We start from the raw sequence: 23,268 nt of genomic DNA, 5'->3' as shown, positions 1-23,268 counted from the left end.
CCCAGAAATAGACCCTCAAATCTATGGTCAACTAATCTTCGACAAAGCAGGAAAGAATGTCCAATGGAAAAAAGACAGCCTTTTCAATAAATGGTGCTGGGAAAATTGGACAGCCACATGCAGAAAAATGAAATTGGACCATTTCCTTACACCACACACAAAAATAGATTCAAAATGGATGAAGGACCTCAATGTACGAAAGGAATCCATCAAAATCCTTGAGGAGAACACGGGCAGCAACCTCTTCGACCTCTGCCGCAGCAACATCTTCCTAGGAACAACGCAAAAGGCAAGGGAAGCAAGGGAAAAAATGAACTACTGGGATTTCATCAAGATCAAAAGCTTTTGCACAGCAAAGGAAACAGTTAACAAAATCAAAAGACAACTGACAGAATGGGAGAAGATATTTGCAAACGACATATCAGATAAAGGACTAGTGTCCAGAATCTATAAAGAACTTAGCAAACTCAACACCCAAAGAACAAATAATCCAATCAAGAAATGGGCAGAGGACATGAACAGACATTTCTGCAAAGAAGACATCCAGATGGCGAACAGACACATGAAAAAGTGCTCCATATCACTCGGCATCAGGGAAATACAAATCAAAACCACAATGAGATATCACCTCACACCAGTCAGAATGGCTAAAATCAACAAGTCAGGAAATGACAGATGCTGGCGAGGATGCGGAGAAAGGGGAACCCTCCTACACTGTTGGTGGGAATGCAAGCTGGTGCAGCCACTCTGGAAAACAGCATGGAGGTTCCTCAAAATGTTGAAAATAGAACTGCCCTATGACCCAGCAATTGCACTATTGGGTATTTACCCTAAAGATACAAATGTAGTGATCCAAAGGGGCACGTGCACCCGAATGTTTATAGCAGCAATGTCCACAATAGCCAAACTATGGAAAGAACCTAGATGTCCATCAACAGATGAATGGATCAAGAAGATGTGGTATATATACACAATGGAATACTATGCAGCCATCAAAAGAAATGAAATCTTGCCATTTGCAACAACATGGATGGAACTAGAGCGTATCATGCTTAGCGAAATAAGTCAAGCAGAGAAAGACAACTATCCTATGATCTCCCTGATATGAGGAAGTGGTGATACAACATGGAGGCTTAAGTGGGTAGAAGAAGAATAAATGAAACAAGATGGGATTGGGAGGGAGACAAACCATAAGTGACTCTTAATCTCACAAAACAAACTGAGGGTTGCCGGGGGGAGGGGGTTTGGGAGAAGGGGGTGGGATTATGGACATTGGGGAGGGTAGGTGCTTTGGTGAGTGCTGTGAAGTGTGTAAACCTGGTGATTCACAGACCTGTACCCCTGGGGATAAAAATATATGTTTATAAAAAATTTAAAAAAAAAATTAAAAAATTAAAAAAAAAAAAAAAGGATGCCCACTCTCACCACTCTTGTTCAACATAGTATTAGAAGTCCTAGCAACAGCAATCAGACAACAAAGGGAAATAAAAGGTATCCAAATTGGTAATGAAGAAGCCAAACTCTCTCTTTGCAGATGACATGATTCTTTATATGCAGAACCCAAAAGACTCCATCCCCAAACTACTAGAACTCATACAGCAATTCAGCAACGTGGCAGGATACAAAGTCAATGTACAGAAATCAGTGTCTTTCTTATACACTAACAATGAAAATACATAAAGGGAAATTAGAGAATCGATTCCATTTACTATAGCACCAAGAACCATAAGATACCTGGGAATAAACCTAACTAAAGAGGTCAAGTCTGTACTCAAGGAACTACAGAACACTCATGAAAGAAACTGAAGAAGACACAAAAAGATGGAAGATCATTCCATGCTCTTGGATCGGAAGAATAAACATTGTTAAAATGTCTATACTGCCTAGAGCAATCTATACTTTTAATGCTATTCCGATCAAAATTCCACTGGTATTCTTCAAAGAGCTGGAGCAAATAATCCTAAAATTTGTATGGAATCAGAAGAGACTCCAAATTGCTAAGGAAATGTTGAAAAACAAAAATAAAACTGATTTACCTGATTTCAAGCTTTACTACAAAGCTGTGATCACCAAGACAGCATGGTACTGGCATAAAAACAGACACATAGACCAGTGGAACAGAGTAGAGAGCCCAGATATGGACCCTCAACTCTATGGTCACATAATCTTCGACAAAACAAGAAAAAATATACAGTGGAAAAAAGACAGTCTCTTCAATAAAAGATATTATTATTTTGGAGCACCTGGGTGGCTCAGTGGGTTAAAGCCTCTGCCTTTGGCTCAGGTCATGATCCCAGGGTTCTGGGATCGAGCCCTGCATTAGGCTCTCTGCTCAACAGGAAGCCTGCTTTCTCCCCACTCTCTCTGCCTGCCTCTCTGCCTACTTTTGATCTCTGTCAAATAAATAAATAAAATCTTTTAAAAAAATGTCAAAACTCAGAAATGAAGGTGTGGATATTATAACCATTTCTGTTGAAATAAGAAAGATTATAAGGGAGTACTATGAACAGTTATATGTCAACAAATTGGATAACATAGAGAAATGCATAAATTCCTGGAAATTCAAAGCCTACCGTGACTAAATCATGAAGAAATAGAAAACCTGAATAGACTTATGACTAGTAAGGACATTGACTCAATAACTAAAAATCTCCCAGTGAAGAAAGTTTTTGACCTCATGATTTCATTGGTCAATCCTACCAAACATTTAAGGAGTAATTAACATCAGTTTTTCTCAAGCTTTTTCATAAATGTAAAAGTATGGCACAGTTCCTAACTCAGGCTTTGAGGCCATCATTACCCCAGTACCAAAGGGAGACAGAGACACTACAAGAATTGACATCTATAGACCAATACCCTTAATGAATATTAATGCAAATATCCTCAACAAAATGCTAGCATATGAAATACGCAGCATGTTAAATGGATTATAAAAAGTGAGATTATTCCTGGAATGCAAGGGTAGCTCAACATATGAAACTGATCGAAGTAACATACCACATAAATAAAATGAAACACACACACACACACACACACAATCATGCCAATTGATTAAGAAAAAGAGTTGGACCATATCGACATCCTTTCATGATAAAAATTTCAACAGGATAAGACTAGAAGGAAACTACCTCAAAAGAATAAAAGCTGTGCTTGAAATCTGGGAGCTCTTTCTCAAAGTTCAGGGTTAGGGGAAGGACACTCACTCTCACAGTCTCTATTCAACACAGCACTAGAATTTCTAGTCAGGACATTAGGCAAGAATTAGAAATAAATAAATTTCCAACTTGGAAAGGAAGAAGAAAAAAACACCTCTCTTCTCAAGGGTTAAGATCTTATATGTAGAATATTCTAAAGAGTCAACAAAAATTAAGACCACAAAGGAACTTAGGAAAGTAGCAGGATACAAAGTCAACACACAAAGATTAGATGCCTTTAAATGAACACTAAAAATGAACAATCCTTAAGGGAAATTAAGAAAAAAACAGTTCCATTTATAGCAGCATCATATAGAATTAAATACTTAACCAAGGAGATAAAAGACTTGTAAAATGAAAGTGAAAAAACATTGCTGAAAGAAAATACAGAAGACATACAGAAGACATAGCATACTCTATGATCATGGATTGGAAGACTTAACTACTGTTAAGATGTTGATACTACCCAGAGTGATCTACAGACTCAATATAATCCAAATCAAAATTCCAATGACTCAGCATAATCTTTTCCAGATTATGATGAGTGAAATAAGTCAAGCAGAGAGAGTCAACTATCATATGGTTTCACTTATCTGTGGAGCATAACAAATATCATGGAGGACAAGGGGTGTTATAGAGGAGAAGGGAGTTGGGGTAAATTGGAAGGGGAGGTGAATCATGAGAGACTATGGACTCTGAAAAACAATCTGAGGGTTTGAAGTGGCGGGGGGTGGGAGGTTGGGGTACCAGGTGGTGGGTATTATAGAGGGCACAGATTGCATGGAGCACTGGGTGTGGTGAAAAAATAATGAATACTGTTTTTCTGAAAATAAATAAATTAAGTTAATAAAAAAAATTCCAATGACTTCTTTTTTTGCAGAAATAGAAAAACCCATTCTAAAATTCATATGGAAAGACAAGGACCCTGAACAGCCAAAACAATCTTAAAAAGGAGAAAAACAGGAAGACTCATATTTCCTGGTTGCAAAACTTATAAAAGCTGCATTAATCAAAGGAGTATGGTATTGCACAAAGATAAACAGAGAAACCAATGGAAAACATGAGAAAACCACAATTAATTCTTGCATAAAATGGAAGTTTTTTTTTTTTTTATATGATACCATAACAAAGGCAACAGAAGCAAAGATACAGATAAGTGGGATTATGTCAAATAAAAATCTTCTTCAGAGCAAAAGAAAAAATCAGCAAAATGAAAGGACAACCTATGGAATGGGAGAAAATACTTGTAAACCATATATCTGTTAAAAAGTTATACCCAAAATAAACAAGGAACATCTAAAACTCAGTAATAATAATAACACAAAAGAAATGACTCTATGAAAAAGTGGGCAAAGGACCAGAATACACATTTCTCCAAAGAAAGCCCCTATGTGGCCAACAAGTATGTGAAAAGATGCTCAATATCACGAATCACCAGGGAAATGCAGGTGCAAACCACAGGGAGATACCACCGCATGTCTGATAGAATGGCTATTATCAAAAAGGTAATAGATAACAGGCATTGGTGAGTTTGCAGAGAAAAAGAAATCCTTGCACAGTGTTGGTCAAACTGTACAAGTTTCCTTTGTGTAAGAAGAATAAGTTCTGGAGATCTAATGTACACCAATGTCACTACAGTTAACAATATTGCATACTTTAAATTTGCTAAGAGAGCAGATCTGAAATGTTCACACTATAAAATAAAGGGTGAGCTTGATGAAGGGTATTAAGGAGGACCAGGATTGCATGGAGCACTGGGTGTTACATGCAAACAATGAATCATGGAACCCTACATCAAAAACTAATGATGTGGGCACCTGAGTGGCTCAGTTGTAAAGTGTCTGCCTTTGGCTCAGGTCATGATCCCAGAGTCCTGGGACTGAGGCCCACATCGGGCTTCCTGCTCTGCAGGAGGCCTGCTTCTCCCTCTCCCACTCTTCCTGCTTGTGTTTCCTCCCTCTCTGTATCTCTTTCTGTCAAATAAATAAATAAATAAATAAATAAATAAATAATCCTTAAAAAAACCTAAAACTGATGATATACTGTATGGTGACTAACAACACAATAAGAAAAAAAGAAAAAGGTAACTAAGTAAGGTGATAGATACTTTAACTTGATTGTGATGATCATTTGAAAATGTTTACAAATATAAAAATCAAGTCATGTATCTTAAATACATAAAATTATGTGGTGCCTGGATGGCTCAGTTAGTTAAGTAGCTGCCTTCAGCTCAAGTCATGATCTCAGGCTCCTGAGATCAAGCCCTGTGTCTGGCTCTGTGCTCAGTGGGGAGTCTGCTTCTCTCTCTCCTTCTACTGCTCCCCTGCTGTGCTTTCTTTCTCACGCTCTCTCTCTGTCAAATTATATATATCATATATATAATTGAGTTGAAGTTCTTTTTTTCTTTTCCATCTTTACAGGGTATAATTTTAAAATAATAGTATATATATATTTCTTTTTCATCTTTACAGGGTATAATTTTAATTTTTAATATATACTATATACTATTATTTTAAAATTATACCCTGTAAAGATGAAAAAGAAAAAAAGAACTTCAACTCAATTTCTTTTTTAGTTATACTGAGACTGAATCACAGTTCCAAGATTTACTTTCATGACAAAATTTCAGTTGCCCCAGATAATGGAGATTGACTGAAACTTCTTGAACTAGGGAACGACAGATCTGAGCTTTCAGAGCTCATCCTAGCAGCAGTTTAGATGGTAAAAAACGAGGGCATTTGTGGAAACACTAGAAAATAAATAGGAGCCATTACAGTTCAGTAGTAAAGTTAAAACATTAAAACTGCCTCAATTTGTGTGGTGGTTGAGGAAAGGGGTGGAGGTCATTGTGGTTGTAGACTCTGTTGCTTAGCATGTGGGATATGTGGAAATATTCTGAAGGTTTGCAACCAGAGAACCACATCATTTTAAAAAGTATTTATGGACTTCCTAGTATATACATTATGTACACTTAAGAAATAAATTGGATAAAAAGGATGCTTATTTTTAAAGAACTTACAATTTATTGGAGCACACAACAATTAAAGGGGAAAATGTCCAGTGAATGGGGTGGTAGAGAATCTCTTGGAATTTATGAGAACCTGTATAAAGATAGCTAACATTAGTTGACTGTTTATCATGGGACAGGCACAGTTCTAACCATTTTACTTACCATCATCATAGCAATCAAATGAAAGTGGTACTGTTTTTACCATTCCTATTTTACAATGATAAATCAGAGGAAAAAAGAAATTAGGCAATTTGCCTGGGGTTTTATAAGTAATAGTGAAGGTAGGAGTCGTACGCACACTCCCTAACTCTGTAGCTCCTATTATTTTGTGTGTGTGTGTGATGAGAAGAAATAGATGACCTCTTATGGAAATATTACATAAAACACAGGAGAATTGTCAGGTACACATTTCCAACAGATGCTTAGGAGTAAAAACTTCAGAAGGAATATATGACATGGCACATTATTTTAGAGATATCTCAGGAAAGAGACAATTGATGTGAGATGCTTCCTTTTGAAGAAGGAGGTTCTTTCAGATAAAGTAATAAAGAATCCTGGAGGCAGAACCCTTGCAGAAAATTTTCCATTTAGTATATTTGAAGAAAGAGGGAAATAAACAATATAGTAGAATTCCCTTCAGAGATGAAGATGACAGGGAGAAGGGAGTTCATTTTTGGCTTTGCCTTGGGAGATGGACAATCCCTAGAGTGATGAAAAGCCTTGAGTAAATTTGGAGTCCCTAAGGAACTAAAGACAGATGGATGGTCTGGGGTGTGAATACAATCCTCTTATTTCCTTTTCCACAATGAATCTAATCCCAAGGGGAAGAGACTGAGCAAGCTTCTACTCTACTTATAAGCAGGTGCATTGTATCATTAAACTCACATTCAGTCATCTGTATTTTATCAAGTGGCAAATGATATAAAGACTATTTTCCACTGCTTCTTGAGAGAACTCAAAGTCATAATCAGAAATTATGACCTGCAGTTTGGAAAGGTTTCTGGGGGCATACCTGAATTAAGCGTATGTAACATCCTTTTAGAACAAAGGGACCAAAACCTTAGAACCTGAAATTGCCCCTCCAGGACTTCAGGGGTAAAGACAATGATAAGGGAGTACTGAGATATTGTGATCTAAGGAGGGCGAGTCTTGAATTTCATTTATGAATGTCCCTCTTGTTATGAGATAGAAATCCAGAGATCAATATTATGTAACTTTCTTTTTGTTTTTTTGCAGTTCTGAGATTCAAGTGAGGAGGAATTTGATCAAGGGGAAATCAGGGAATGTTCAGAGAGTTGAGGGATGCAGGGGTACAATATCTTTGTCAGTAAGTTCCCTCTCCGTGGATGGAACTCTCACTCTTCTGGATTTGTGGCTTTTATTCTGTGTCTCCCTTCTCCTTTTGTTTTTCCAGTGGTCATGTTTGTCTATGGTAGGACTAGACTTCCCTTTCTAGGCTAAATTGTGTAGTATTAGTTCTGTTTAGCTTATAAACCTCTAAAAAAGGGGAGAGTTAGTGTTTCCCAGTATCATGATAGAGGTAAAGGCAGAATTCCTGGGTCCAGATTTGGTTAGTCTCAGTCCTCAGATATTCCCAGTATATATTCCCTTTTGTAGGTCAAAATACTGTGGGAAGAGCTGGCTTTTTCTCTAATGTAATCCTGTTTCTCTATACTCACAGATCCCCTTGGAGAAGAATGACTCCTACAAACTCCTCTTTTGTGACTGAATTCATCCTGGTAGGCTTAACAGACCTACCATATCTCCGGCTTCCCCTGTTTGGTTTCTTTCTACTCATGTATGTGGTCACTGTGTTGGGAAATTTGGGCTTGATAACTCTAATTAGGCTGAATTCACACCTCCACACCCCGATGTACTTTTTCCTCTTCAATTTGTCCTTCGTAGACCTCTGTTATTCTTCTGTGTTTACACCCAAAATGCTGATTAACTTCACATCAAAGAGGAATATTATCTCCTACAGGGGATGCATGACCCAGCTTTACTTTTTCTGTTTCTTTGCTATTTCTGAATGTTATGTGCTGACATCAATGGCCTATGATCGCTATGTGGCCATCTGTAACCCACTGTTATATAATGTTGCCATGTCCCCCAAAGTGTGTTCCAGCCTTATGCTTGCTTCATATTTGATGGCATTTTCAGGTGCCATGGCTCACATAGGATGCATGCTGAGACTGACCTTCTGTGGTGCAAACACCGTCAACCATTATTATTGTGACATCCTTCCTCTACTCCAGCTCTCCTGCACCAGCACCTATGTGAATGAGCTGGTAGTTTTCATTGTGGTGGGCATAGATATCATTGTGCCCAGTGTCACCATCTTTGTCTCTTATGGTTTCATCCTGTCCAGCATCTTGTGCATCAGCTCCACTGAAGGCAGGTCCAAAGCCTTCAGCACGTGCAACTCCCACATAGTTGTTGTTTCTCTCTATTTTGGATCTGGTGCATTTGTGTATCTTAAACCATCTTCTGTTGGGTCAATGGGTGAGGGAAAAATATCTTCTGTCTTTTATACCAATGTGGTTCCCTTGATGAACCCCTTCATTTATAGCTTGAGAAACAAAGACATTAAACTTGCTCTGAGAAAAACCCAGAGTAGGAGAATGTTTTGATCATAATCACTGTATGTGGGTATAGTTATAGGAGTTACAGGACTGGTATGTTCGATTTCTTTTGTCAGAATAGTTTAGGTGGGAGTGTTCATATCCTGTATCTTTGTTATCACCATGATGGAAATTTGATTTTCCTGTCAGTTTATTTCTAATATTTTTTGGTAGGTAGAGTAACAAGTAGGGCTCCCCAATTCCCTCCTCTGCTTCAGGAATTCTGGGATGGAAACTGTGTAGAGGTGTGGAAATTCTCAGTGTGTTAGGGCATGTACTCCCCACCATTAAGAGAGCCTCTTAATTCTTGTTCTGACTAAGTCTTTTGGTCCAGTAGACTCTTAATTCCTTGAGAGCCATATAGCCCATAAAGTTCACCAACATGTTGCTGTAGCCAAAGTCATTACCGTACTAGAATATGAACTTGACTAAGTGGTCATTGAGGACAACCCCAGCTCCACTGTGAAAGATGGAAGATTGGGTGTAATTTTTAAAGTTGCAAGTGACTATCTGATCCTCAGTGAAGCCCAGGAAGCTCTTGAGGGGGTCCTCTGATGACTACTTCACTGGCTTTTTGATGTCATAGTAGTTGACAGCTTTCTCCAGGTGGCAGCTCAGATCCACGACTTTACACGTTGGGGGCGGGGACATGCAAGGCGATGCCAGTGAGCTTCCTATTCAGCTCAAGGATGAAGATGCTGATATTCTTGGTCCCAGCTTCATGTAAGGCACAGACTTCTGCATTGGACTCCACAGCACACTAAACAGCAGCATCACCCCATTTGATGTAGGTGGGATCTTGGTTCTGGAAGACTAAGGTGGGCTTTGCATTGATGACAAGTTACATATTCTCTCCTTTACTGTGCCTTTGAGTTTGCCATGGATGGAATCATACTGGAACATGTAGGTCATGTAGTTGAGGTCAATGAAGATGTCCTTGACAGAAATAGCATTCACTTTCTCACAGTTAAAAGCAGCCTTGGTGACCAGGTGCCCAATACCACCAAATATACTTGCTCCAACCTTTACCATCTTGTCTTTAGGATGGTGCTGTCACTGCACCAGAAGATGTGGCTGTGTGTCCAACAGGGAGGAGCACAGAGCCCAGTTTGTTTCCAATTTCTTGATAGAAGATCTTTCTTCCTCATCATTTTCACAATGTCTTTTTTTTTTTTTACCTCTTTAACCATTTACAAATAACATCAATGAATAAATTTATCTCTTTTTTATTGTTATGGATTTTTTTTTCTACTGGAAAGGATAAATAGTTCTGTAAATGATCATGTAAGGTAACAGTATGGTGATCTTGTACCCATGGTGGGGGGTTCTTATACTGTGCTATTGGAATCAGAATCAGATATCTGTACTCCTGTCTATATACCTCCCTGGCCTTCAGTGTGTTTCCTTGAAATGTCATTATTTCACAAAATCAGCAGGTTCCAAAAAATCCATAAAATATAATCTACTTTCCAACTAAATGCTACATGTTAAGCACCTTTTGGCAGAGATTTCATATTTACCATAGGACACATGAGTGATCCTCAATATGTATTTATTGCACAGATGTGATAGCGAAGCTGAGAAAAGTTAATGGATTTTGTCATATAGCTTATTAAGAGAACATCTAGATAAAGTGTAGCCTCCTGATTCTAAGTCTACTGCTCTTTCAAATACACTTTTTGTCTACTTCATTTTATTATTTTTATTTTTAGTTTATTTCAATAATCCTAAAAATGAGAACATTTTTTATTTTGAAAGTTGACTGTGCTTTGTTGGCTTACACATAAATATCCCGCAGGGTAATGGTTGCTTTAGGAAAATAATGTGATAGTTCTTTTTCTTGTCTAAGAGAAGTCCTATTAGGCTAGTAGAGGGATGATTGACTGAAACAGTGAGCTTTTTGCAAATTAATTAAAAAATATTTTAGAATGTTTTCAAGTACTAGTAATTAAGAGGCGAGGGCATGGGAGAGAAAGGAACCCAGCAACAAACATTAGGCCAGGACCCAAAAACCACATGGACAATAAAAAGAAATCTCTCTGTAGGAAAGGACTATGAGGTTTAAAACCACCTTTCATCTGACTTTGTCTCCTGCTCTCCAGAATACTGCAGTTCCCTCAAACCCCGCCCCGTGTCTATACAGCTGTGATAAAACTTACAATGCACAATGATCCTGCATAAGGGGACAAAGGCCAAAAGGCCAAATTGGTAGCCACATTTATGAGGAAGCAGGAACACAGAGGACAGGAGCTTAAATAGTGTTTGGTATTTCAAAATTCAAGTCAAGTTTCATTCTTCTACATATAGCTGTCCAGTTTACCCAGCACCATTTATTGAAGAGACTGTCTTTTTTCCACTGTATATTTTTTCTTGTTTTGTCGAAGATTATTTGACCATAGAGTTGAGGGTCCATATCTGGGCTCTCTACTCTGTTCCACTGGTCTATGTGTCTGTTTTTATGCCAGTACCATGCTGTCTTGGTGATCACAACTTTGTAGAAAAGCTTGAAATCAGATCACATGATGCCTCCAGTTTTATTTTTGTTTTTCAACATTTCCATAGCGATTCAGGGTCTCTTCTGATTCCATACAAATTTCTGGATTATTTGCTCCAGCTCTTTGAAGAATACTGGTGGAATTTTGATCGGAATGGCATTAAAAGTATAGATTGCTCTAGGCAGTATAGACATTTTAACAATGTTTATTCTTCCAATCCAAGAGCATGGAATGGTCTTCCACCTTTCTGTGTCTTCTTCAGTTTCTTTCATGAGTGTTCTTAGTTCCCAGGTATCTTATGGTTCTTGGTGCTATAGTAAATGGAATCGATTCTCTAATTTCCCTTTCTGTATTTTCATTATTAGTGTATAAGAAAGCCACTGATTTCTGTACATTGACTTTGTATTCTGCCACGTTGCTGAATTGTTGTATGAGTTCTAGTAGTTTGGGGGTGGAGTCTTTTGGGTTGTCCATATAAAGAATCATGTCATTTGCGAAGACAGAGAGTTTGACTTCTTCATTGCCAAGTTGGATACATTTTATGTCCCTTTTTTGTCTGATTGCTGTTGCTAGGACTTCGAATACTATGTTGAACAAGAGTGGTGAGAGTGGGCATCCTTGTCTTGTTCCTGATCTCAACGGGAAGGCTGCAAGCTTTTTCTCATAGAGGATGATATTTGCTGTGGGTCTTTCATAGATAGATTTGATGAGGTTCAGGAATGTTCCCTCTATCCCTATACTTTGAAGCGTTTTAATCAGGAACGGATGCTGGATTTTGTCAAATGCTTTTTCTGCATCAATTGAGAGGACCATGTGGTTTTTCTCTCTTCTCTTATAATTCGTTCTATCACATTGATTGATTTGCAAATGTTGAACCATCCTTGTAGCCCAGGGATGAATCCCACCTGGTCATGCTGGATAATCTTTTAAATGTGCTGTTGGATCCTGTTTGCTAGGATCTTGTTGAGAATCTTAGCATCCATATTCATCAGTGATATTGCTCTGAAATTCTCCGTTTTGGTAGGGTCTTTGCCTGGTTTGGGGATCAGGGTAATGCTGGCTTCATAGAAAGAGTCTGGAAGTTTTCCTTCTGCTTCAATTTTTTGAAACAGCTTCAGGAGAATAGGTGTTATTTCTTCTTTGAAAGTTTGGTAGAATTCCCCAGGGAATCTGTCAGGTCCTGGGCTTTTTTTTTTTTTTTTTTTAGATTTTATTCATTTATTTGACAGACAGAGATCACAAGTAGGCAGAGAGGCCAGCAGAGAGAGAAAGGAGGAAGCAGGCTCCCTGCGGAGCAGAGAGCCCGATGTGGGGCTCGATCCCAGGACCCTGAGATCATGACCCGAGGTGAAGGCAGTGGCTTTAACCCACTGAGCCACCCAGGCGCCCCTGGGCTCTTGTTTTTTGGGAGGTTTTTGATCACTGCTTCAATCTCGTTACTATATGTTGGTCAATCAGGTTGTCAATTTCTTCTCGTTACTAGATGTTGGTCAATCAGGTAGTTCAATTTTGGGAGTTTATAGTTTTCCAGGAATGCATACATTTCATCTAGGTTGCTTAGCTTATTGGCATATAACTGTTGATAATAACTTCTGATGATTGTTTCTACTTCCTTGGTGTTCGTTGTGATCTCTCCCTTTTCATTCACAATTTTATGAAATTGGGCTTTCTCTCTTTTCTTTTGGATTAGGGTGGCCAATGGTTTATCGATCTTACTGATTCTTTCAAAAAACCAGCTTCTAGTTTCATTGATACGTTCTACTGTATCTCTGGTTTCTACCTCATTGATCTCTGCTCTAATTTATTTCCCTTCTTATGTGTGGAGTTGGTTTGATTTGTTGATTCTTCAGTTCTTTAAGGTGTAGAGACAGCTGGTGTGTTCTGGATTTTTCAATTTTTTTGAGAGAGGCTTCGATGGCTATGTATTTCCCCCTTAGGACCGCCTTTGCTGTATCAAGTCAAGATGAAGGGATTTAGAAAGCAAATGATGGAGAAAAGACATCTCTTTTTGTGACTCTTCCTTCCTAGAAGGATCTAGAAATAGTATGTAGACCACAGGATTTCTCTGGGTAGGATAAAAGCACAAGGCATTTCCTATTTAAACCAGGTGATGGGTATTAAGGAGGGCCCGTGTTGTGATGAGCACAGGGTGTTATATGCAAATAATGAAACATTGCACACTGCATCAGATTCTAATGATGTACTATATGGTGGTTACATGAATACAATAAAAATATAAACAGGTAATGTAGCAGGGCTGGAGGACCTGGAAACAGCTAAATTACTCCTGTGTTTTAACTTCTGTGTGCGACTCCTCTATGGATTTTACATTACAAAACCTCCATATAGCACCTGGGAGAGCAATGAAAACGTGAAAGAAACATTTGGTGGATAAGCCAAATTGTGACAGATTCCTTTCTTTTTTTAAAAATTAAATTTATTTATTTTTAGCATAACAGTATTCATTATCTTTCACCACACCCAGTGCTCCATGCAATCCATTTCCTCTATAATACCCACCACATGATACCCCAACCTCCCATCCCCCGGCCACTTCTAACCCCTCAGGTTGTTTTTCAGAGTCCATAGTCTCTCCTGGTTCACCTCTCCTTCCAATTTCCCCCAACTCCCTTCTCCTCTCTAAGTCCCCATGTCCTCCATGCTATTTGTTATTCTCCACAAATAAGTGAAACCGTATGATAATTGACTCTCTCTGCTTGACTGATTTCACTCAGCATAATCTCTTCCAGTCCCGTCCATGTTGCTACAAAAGTTGGGTATTCATCCTTTCTGATGGAGGCATGATACTCCATAGTGTATATGGACTACATTTTCCTTATCCCTTCGTCCTTTGAAGGACATCTTGGTTCTTTCCACAGTTTGGCGACCATGGCCATTGCTGCTATAAACATTGGGGTACAGATGGCCCTTCTTTTCACTATATCTGTATCTTTGGGGTAAATACCCAGGAGTGCAATTGCAGGGTCATAGGGAAGCTCTATTTTTAATTTCTTGAGGAATCTCCACACTGTTCTCCAAAGAGGCTGCACTAACTTGCATTCCCACCAACAGTGTAAGAGGGTTCCCCTTTCTCCACATCCCCTCCAACATATCTTATTTCCTGTCTTGTTAATTTTGGCCATTCTAACTGGTGTAAGGTGATATCTCAATGTGGTTTTAATTTGAATCTCCCTGAGAGCTAGTGATGATGAACATTTTTTCATGTGTCTGATAGCCATTTGTATGTCTTCGTTGGAGAAGTCTCTGTTCATATCTTCTGCGCTTTTTTTTTTTTTTTATATGATTGCCTGTTTTGTGTATGTTGAGTTTGAGGAGTTCATTATAGGTCCTGGATATCAATCTTTTGTCTGCACTGTCATTTGCAAATGTCTTCTCCCATTCCGTGGGATGCCTCTTTGTTTTTTTGACTGTTTCTTTTGCTGTGCAGAAGCTTTTGATTTTGATGAAGTTCCAAAAGTTCATTCTCAACAGTTATATGCCAATAAGCTAAGCAACCTAGATGAAATGGATGCATTCCTGGTAAACTATAAACTCCCAAAATTGAACCAGGAAGAAATCGACAACCTGAATAGACCGATATCTAGTAACGAGATTGAAGCAGTGATCAAAAACCTCCCAAAAAACAAGAGCCCCAGACCTGATGGATTCCCTGGGGAATTCTACCAAACTTTTAAAGAAGAAATAACACTATTCTCCTGAAGCTCTTTCAAAAAATTGAAGCAAAAGAAAACTTCCAGACTCTTTCTATGAAGCCAGCATTACCCTGGTCTCCAAGCCAGGCAAAGACCCTACCAAAAAGGAGAATTTCAGAGCAATATCACTGATGAATATGGATGCTAAGATTCTCAACAAGATCCTAGCAAACAGGATCCAACAGCACATTAAAAAGATTATCCAGCATGACCAGGTGGGATTCATCCCTGGGCTACAAGGATGGTTCAACATTCACAAATCAATCAATGTGAAAGAACAAATTATAAGAGAAGAGAGAAAAACCACATGGTCCTCTCAATTGATGCAGAAAAAGCATTTGACAAAATCCAGCATCCGTTCCTGATTAAAATGCTTCAAAGTATAGGGATAGAGGGAACATTCCTGAACTTCATCAAATCTATCTATGAAAGACCCACAGCATATATCATCTTCAATGAGAAAAAGCGTGCAGCCTTCCCGTTGAGATCAGAAACAAGACAAGGATGCCCACTTTCACCACTCTTGTTTAACATAGTATTCGAAGTCCTAGCAACAGCAATCGGACAACAAAGAGAAATAAAAGGTATCCAACTTGGCAATGAAGAAGTCAAACTTTCTCTCTTCGCAGATGACATGATTCTTCGTATGAAAAACCCAAAGGACTCCACCCCCAAACTACTAGTACTCATACAGCTATTCAACAACGTGGCAGGATACAAAGTCAATGTACAGAAATCAGTGTCTTTCTTATACACTAACAATGAAAATACATAAAGGGAAATTAGAGAATCTATTCCATTTACTATAGCACCAAGAACCATAAGATACCTGGGAATAAACCTAACTAAAGAGGTCAAGTCTGTACTCAAGGAACTACAGAACACTCATGAAAGAAACTGAAGAAGACACAAAAAGATGTAAGACCATTCAGTGCTCTTGGATCGGAAGAATAAACATTGTTAAAATGTCTATAATGCCTAGAGCAATATATAATTTTAATGCCATTACGATCAAAATTCCACTGGTATTCTTCAAAGAGCTGGAGCAAATAATCCAAAAATTTTATGGAATCAGAAGACCCTGAATTGCTATGGAAATGTTGAAAAAGAAAAATAAAACTGGGTGCATCACGTTACCTGATTTCCAGCTTTACTACAAAGCTGTGATCACCAAGACAGCATGGTACTGGTATAAAAACAGACACATAGACCAGTGGAACAGAGTAGAGAGCCCAGACATGGACCCTCACCTGTATGGGCAATTAATCTTCGACAAAACATGAAAAAAATATACATTGGAAAAAAGACAGTCTCTTCAATAAATGGTGCTGGGAAAACTGGGAAGCTATATGTAGAAGAATGAAACTCGAGCATTCTCTTACACTGTACACAAAGATAAACTCGAAATGCTTAAAAGACCTCAATGTGAGACAGGAATCCATCAGAATCCTAGAAGAGAACATAGGCAGTAACCTCTTCGATATCAGCCACAGCAACTTCTTTTAAGATATGTCTCCAAAGGCAAAGGAAAGAAAAGTGAAAATAAACTTTTGGGACTTCATCAAAATCAAAAGCTTCTGCACAGCAAAGGAAACAGTCAAAAAAACAAAGAGGCAACCCACGGAATGGGAGAAGATATTTGCAAATGACAGTAGAGACAAAAGGTTGATATCCAGGATCTATAAAGTACTCCTCAAACTCAACACACACAAAACAGACAATCATATCAAAAAATGGGCAGAAGATATGAACAGACACTTCTCCAATGAAGACATACAAATGGCTATCAGACACATGAAAAAATGTTCATCATCATTAGCCATCAGGGAGATTCAAATTAAAACCACATTGAGATATCACCTTACCCCAATTAGAAAGGCCAAAATTAGCAAGACAGGAAACAACATGTGTTGGAGAGGATGTGGAGAAAGGGGAACCCTCTTCCATTGTTGGTGGGAATGCAAGTTGGTGCAGCTTCTTTGGAGAACAGTGTGGAGATTCCTCAAGAAATTAAAAATAGAGCTTCCCTATGACCCTTCAATTGCACTACTGGGTATTTACCCCAAAAACACAGATGTAGTGAAAAGAAGGGCCATCTGTACTATATATTTTTTAAAATTTATTGTTTTTTTCAGCATAACAGTATTCATTGTTTTTGCACCACACCCAGTGATCCATGCAATCCGTGCCCTCTCCAATACCCACCACCTGGTTCCCCCAACCTCCCACCCTCCTCCCCTTCCAAACCCTCAGATTGTTTTTCAGAGTCCATAGTCTCTCATCGTTCACCTCCCCTTCCAATTTACTATCTTTTTTCTTTTTTATTTATTTATTTATTTTCAGCATAACAGTGTCATTATTTTTAAATATCTATGAAGCATGAAAATGGTTTCCATGAATAAAAAGTCTCAGAACACAAATGAAAGCAACATGCTAATCTAAGCAAATTGTCGAGAGAGTATCTTTCCCACTTTCTATTCGGAGACTCTATTGCCTAATTTAGAATGTGTGAGTATATTCTTATTTTATATTGGCCTCCACAATATGTGGAAACACACCAGGGTAGATTATAATAATCATTTCCACGTACTCCTCATCCGTCTTCTGGCTGGATGTGGAGCAACATGGGGGCCCACTTAAGAGATGAAGCTGTAAACAAGAGCTGGGGCATGATTGTATCAGTATTGTGGTGGAGAATGGGAGGACTAGGGGCACGCAGAGGGCGCTGTGGCCCGAAATACTCTGTTTGTAGGTCTGTAAGTTCATTGTAAGCTGTTCAGTTTATACTAATGTTTGAAGTGTATATTTTGTAGACTTTGATGTATGTGTGTATGTATGTATGTATGTATGTATGTATGCTAACTATCATGATAAATTATGGCTGAAAAACTTGGATTCCACCTGGATTTAAATTAAATATTTAAGGAATCAATAAGCCAAGACTCAGAAGAAAGGCTCAGGTGAAGGGAACAGCCTTCCAAGTAAAGAATAGAATGGCTCACACAGAAGAAACCGGAACTAGAGTAGTGTGGAGTAAAGTAAACCAGTCTGGTGCAGAGACCGTGCTTTTACTACACTCAATGAAGACCTTCCACCAGGTTCTGCAGGAGGAACCAAGTCCCTAGAGAACCCTATTGTATCGGTTTATTATAGGCTGTATGTCATTATGTTTAGGTTAAGGTAAAGAGGAGATGTTTCTCCTACATATTATGTAATTTCACTTTCTTAAGCCCTTCTATATTCTTGATAAAGTCTTAAAGAACTTCTTTAGGCATAATTTTGACAATGGTGTGATGATTATAATTTGATAATGTAGAAAATATGGACATATTTAGGCATAGAGAAAATACTGCTTCAATCCCCAGGGTTAGTATGAAGCATAATGATTGAAACAGACCCAGATACCAAACGCATAATTCAAGTTGAGAGGTGACTCAGCAGTCTGTAAATTTGTGTTGAGTCCAGAACATTGGGCTAGAGGGTTTTATATCTCTCCTGCCTAGATCAGCACTGTTCCTGTAAATTGGTGTAGACTGGAGTCTGAAGGTGGAAGTCAGGTTGGCTCAGTTAAGTAAACTTGAGAGTAGATAAGCAGTTTACCGTGTGTGTGTGTGTGTGTGTGTACTCATTATGTGATTATTCTGGGGTTTATCTTTGTATAAATTGGTCACAGTATTGAGAAGTTGACATGATTTGGTAATTTTTCAGCTTTTATTTCTTTGAATAGGTTTTCTGAGTCTTTCTAACTCTCTTCTCCTACTGGGGTTGTTGAAATGCATATATTGATTCACTTGGTAGCATCCCATAAGTCTTTGAGGATTTCTTCAGTAGTTTTTGTTCTTTTTCATTTTTCCCTTCTGACAGAATAACTTACAGTGATTTTTTTACATTTTATAAACATATACAATTTTTTCTTAATAAGTATATGTCAATTAAGCTTGAGGAAAACCAAGCATTTTAGAAGATTGTATAAAATAATGTATCTGGGTTATGTAAAACATGCTTCATGTAAGTCATCACTGAACCATAGCTGTGGCACTTTCTCTCTTTATCATCATCATCCAGGACGTTAAGAAAGGTATCATCAAACTATATTCACCTATACACCTGGTATTCCTAGATTCATCATCAGTATAGTTCCCAAATTAGCTGTGTACTATTTCAATGAGATTTTCACAAACTATCCAGATTTTTTTAAACTTTATTTTTTCAGTGTTCCAAGACTCATTTTTTATGCATCACACCCAGTGCACCATGCAATATGTGCCCTCCTTAATACCCACCACCAGGCTCATCCAACCCTCAACCCCCTCCACTCCAAAACCCTCAGTTTCTTTCTCAGAGTCCACAGTCTCTCATTGTTCCTCTCCTCCCCCGATTTCCCCCAACTCCCTTCTCCTTTCCTTGTCCCAGTGTTCTTTGTGTTATTCCTTATGCTACACAAGTAAGTGAAACCATATGATAATTGACTGTCTCTGGTTGACTTACTTCACTCAGCATAATCTCTTCCAGTCCCGTCCACGTTGTTACAAAAGTTGGGTATTCACCCTTTCTGATGGAGGCATAATATTCTATTGCATATATGGACCATATCTTCTTTCCACAGGGATGTTTAATCAAATTCACGATCCTGTCTTTTCTTCAATCTACTTTGATCTGAATTTTTTAGTTCAGATATTGTATTTCTCAGCTCCATGATTTCTGTTTAATACTTTAAGTTTTCTGTCTCTGTGTTGAAATTTTCTCTGGGTTTGTGTATTGTTCTCTGACTCCAGTGAGCATCTTAGGACAGTCATTTTAATTTTCTGTCAGGAAAATCACATATTTTCATTTCATTAGTGTCAGTTTGTGGAGATTGCTCTTATTCCTTTTTGGAAAGTATTTCAACTTGTCTTCGTTTTCATTGATTCTCTACACTGGTGTCTGCACATTAGACAAAACACTCATCTCTCCTGACATTCAGGGACTGGCCTTGGACTAGAGAAGGTATCACCAACAAGCCTGGCCAGAGACTTTGGAGGCCTCTCAATTTTGTGCAGTCTAACCCTATTTCTTTGGTATTAGTTGCAGTGCCCCCAACTTCTCCCCATGCTCCCCCCCTCACCCCTGTCTTCATCGATTGTGTCTGTGTTCTAAAACAAACAAGACTGAAGCCAATCCCTCAGGCAGCACACAGGTAAGTTGTATTGCTTGCTGGATGCATAGGGCACATTTTTTTCCTCACCAGAGAGAAGCTGCAAAAAAGAGCTTTTCAATCACTTCCTCTATGCTGAGCCAGGGGAAGGAGCTCTGGTGGCTTCCAGCCCACACATCATCTCTCTGTCTCTCTCCCCAGGCAGGTGAAGTATGCTGTTTCCTATATCCCCTCTACTTTCTGACACAGACTATCTAGAAACAAGTCTTCTAGGCACATGTTTTAAAAGTTGGGACATTATACAGATGGTGTAATTCTTTCCCTCCCCAGGGAGAAGCCAGGAACTGGGTTCAAATTGTTCCAATTTGAAGGTGCTGTGCAAGCATAACTGTTATTTTAAAAGGATATCTAGAATTTCCCTAAAATGTTAGGGAATGTGTCTAGATTCTTTAACTGGGAACAGGACTGTTTAACCACTGTCTGGATTTTTTAGAAGGGCAATATATGTATGTGAATCATTTTTGAATCAGTGTGTCCATGAAGAGCAGGAAATTCTAGAACTTTCTTTTCTGCCATGTTGCTGACCTGGAAATGGGAATTTATTTTTGGCTCCTCTCAGGGGATGTCTGGTCCCTCCAGTGGACTGTAACCTTGAGTAAAATTTTGAGCACCAAAGGAACTAGAGACACATTGTGGTCCTCTGTGAAAATTCAATCCCCTCAAGACCCTATTACTCCAGAAACCATTGCCTGTGTAAGAAACTGAGCAGGATTCTGCCCTGTTTATAATTGAGGACATTATATCATTGCCCTCACCTTAAGTCTTCTGTGATTTACCAAGTGCAAAATGATCATAATAAAGACTGTTTATTTTGGTCTGTTGCTTAAGACAACTCATAATCAGAAATTATTGTCTCTGGTTCAGAAGGATTTCCAGGGCTCATCAGAAATTAAGTGTGGACTGTGTCCTCATAAAATTAAAGGGAGCAAAGCCAAAGAGATTAAATCTGCCCTTTCAGGAGCACAGGGGTAATACCGGTAAGGAAGGACCAAGGTGTTCTTGCCTAAGGAGGGTGAGTTTCTGAATTCCATTTATACTCTTGTCTTCCGTTTTATTTTTTAAAAGATTTTATATATTTATTTGAGAGAAGCAGTGTTTGAGAGAGCAGGAGCAGAGGGAAGAAGAGAAGCAGACTCCTTGCTGAGCAGGGAGGTGGATGTGGGGCTTCATCCCCGAACCGTGGAATCATGACCTAAGCTGAAGGCAGATGTTTAACTGACTGAGCCACCCAGGTGCCCCTATTCATGTTTTTCTTTTGTGATGGAAGACTAGGGATCAAAGATGCCAGTTACTTTCCAGTTCTTTGCAGACTCACATGAAATTGGTAGAAGGACCTGTTTAGGGGAGGGTGATGGAGCAAGGAAGATTTAGAAACATTATTAGGTTTCAAGGATGCAATTTATTGGTCAGTTCTATTGATGGGACTCTCACTCTTCTACATCCATTGTTTTTACTCTGTATGTGGGGCAGAAACTTGAACTCTCCTAGACTCTGGTCCTTTATTTTTGGATTAGAACAGTGTTCTTCATTCCCACCACATGAAGTCCAATCTCCCTGAAAGCCAGCACCCATTTGGTGGGGTTGCTGCCTCCATTTTCCTGGTTAGGGGAGAGTTTATATGTTCAAAGAATTGAAATGAGAGAAGGCAATTCCCTTCTGGTCCAATCTTCTCCCTAACCTTTGGTTTTGACAGCAGTCCTGTTGGCATATGGAAGCATTGGCCTTCATTTTGTAGACCAAGTTTTAATGCTCTTTGTTTTATAGCTTATAGAGCCCCTAATAAGGAAGTGTCCATGTCATTAGATTCATGATAATGACAAAGCAGATTCTGTGGGTCCAGTTTGGGGTAGTCTCAAATATTCCCAGTACAAACCCAACTTCTGTGCAAGGAGATATGGTGGGAAATGTTCAATTGTTTCCTGTGTAACTTTTTTCTCCTGTGTTCACAGATCCCCTTAGAGAAGAATGCCTCCTAAAAATGCTTCCTTTGTGACTGAATTCATTCTAATGGGGCTAACAGACTTACCATATCTCCAGCTCCCTCTGTTCTTCCTGTTTCTAGTCATGTATGTGATCACTGTGTTGGGAAATTTGGGCTTGGTAACTCTAATCCTGCTGAATTCACACCTGCACACTCCCATGTACTTTTTCCTCTTGAATTTGTCCTTCATAGACCTCTGTTTTTCTTCTGTGTTTACACCCAAAATGCTGATTAACTTCACATCAAAGACAAATATTATCTCCTACAGCGGATGTATGACCCAGCTCTTCTTCCTCTGTGGTTTTGGTATTTCTGAATGTTATATGCTGACATCAATGGCCTATGATCGCTATGTGGCCATCTGTAACCCACTTTTATATAATGTTGCCATGTCCCCTAAAGTGTGTTTCAGCCTTATGCTTGGTTCATATTTGATGGCATTTTCGGGTGCCATGGCTAACACAGGGTGCGTGCTGAGACTGAATTTCTGTGATGCAGCCACTATTAACCATTATTTGTGTGACATGCTCCCTTTACTCCAACTGTCATGCACCAGGACTTATATCAGTAAGGTGGTGCTTCTCATTTCGGTAGGCATTGATATCATTGTGCCCAGTGTCACCATCTTTGTCTCTTATGGTTGCATCCTGTCCAGCATCCTGCGCATCAGCTCTCCTGAGGGCAGGTCCAAAACCTTCAGCACCTGCAGTTCCCACATATTTGCTGTTTCTCTCTATTTTGGATCTGGTGCATTTGCGTATCTTAAACCATCTTCTATTGGGTCTGTGGATGAGGGAAAAATCTCTTCTGTCTTTTATACCAATGTGATTCCTTTGATGAACCCCTTCATTTACAGCTTGAGGAACAAAGACGTTAAACTTGCTCTGAGAAAAACCCGAAGTGGGAGAACATTTTGATCAAAATCACTGTCCCTGGGTACAGTTACAGGACTGGTGTATTCGATTTCTTTTGTCAGAATAGTTTAGTGGGAGTGTTCATATCCTGTATCTTTGTTACCACCATGATGGAAATTTGATTTTCCTGTCAGTTTGTTTCTAAT

General features: G+C 38.9%; 2 protein-coding genes across 2 annotated transcripts; both read left to right on the top strand.

Moving 5' to 3' along the window:
• Positions 1–7,868: 7,868 nt before the first annotated feature.
• Positions 7,869–8,834, top strand: LOC131820603 (olfactory receptor 8B8-like). The gene has a single exon (XM_059156294.1). It carries the CDS (start codon positions 7,902–7,904, stop codon positions 8,832–8,834), a length of 933 nt encoding a protein of 310 aa, XP_059012277.1. The 5' UTR covers positions 7,869–7,901.
• Positions 8,835–22,192: 13,358 nt separating this feature from the next.
• Positions 22,193–23,125, top strand: LOC131820597 (olfactory receptor 8B8-like). Its single transcript, XM_059156283.1, has one exon. The coding sequence runs from the start codon at positions 22,193–22,195 to the stop codon at positions 23,123–23,125; it is 933 nt and encodes a 310-aa protein (XP_059012266.1).
• The last annotated feature ends 143 nt before the right edge of the window (positions 23,126–23,268 follow it).

The sequence above is a fragment of the Mustela lutreola genome, chromosome 1, assembly GCF_030435805.1.
Source record: "Mustela lutreola isolate mMusLut2 chromosome 1, mMusLut2.pri, whole genome shotgun sequence".
Classification (NCBI taxonomy): Eukaryota; Metazoa; Chordata; class Mammalia; order Carnivora; family Mustelidae; genus Mustela; species Mustela lutreola.
The sequence above is the reverse complement of the archived record's forward strand: the minus strand, read 5'-3'. Positions and strand labels throughout refer to the sequence as shown.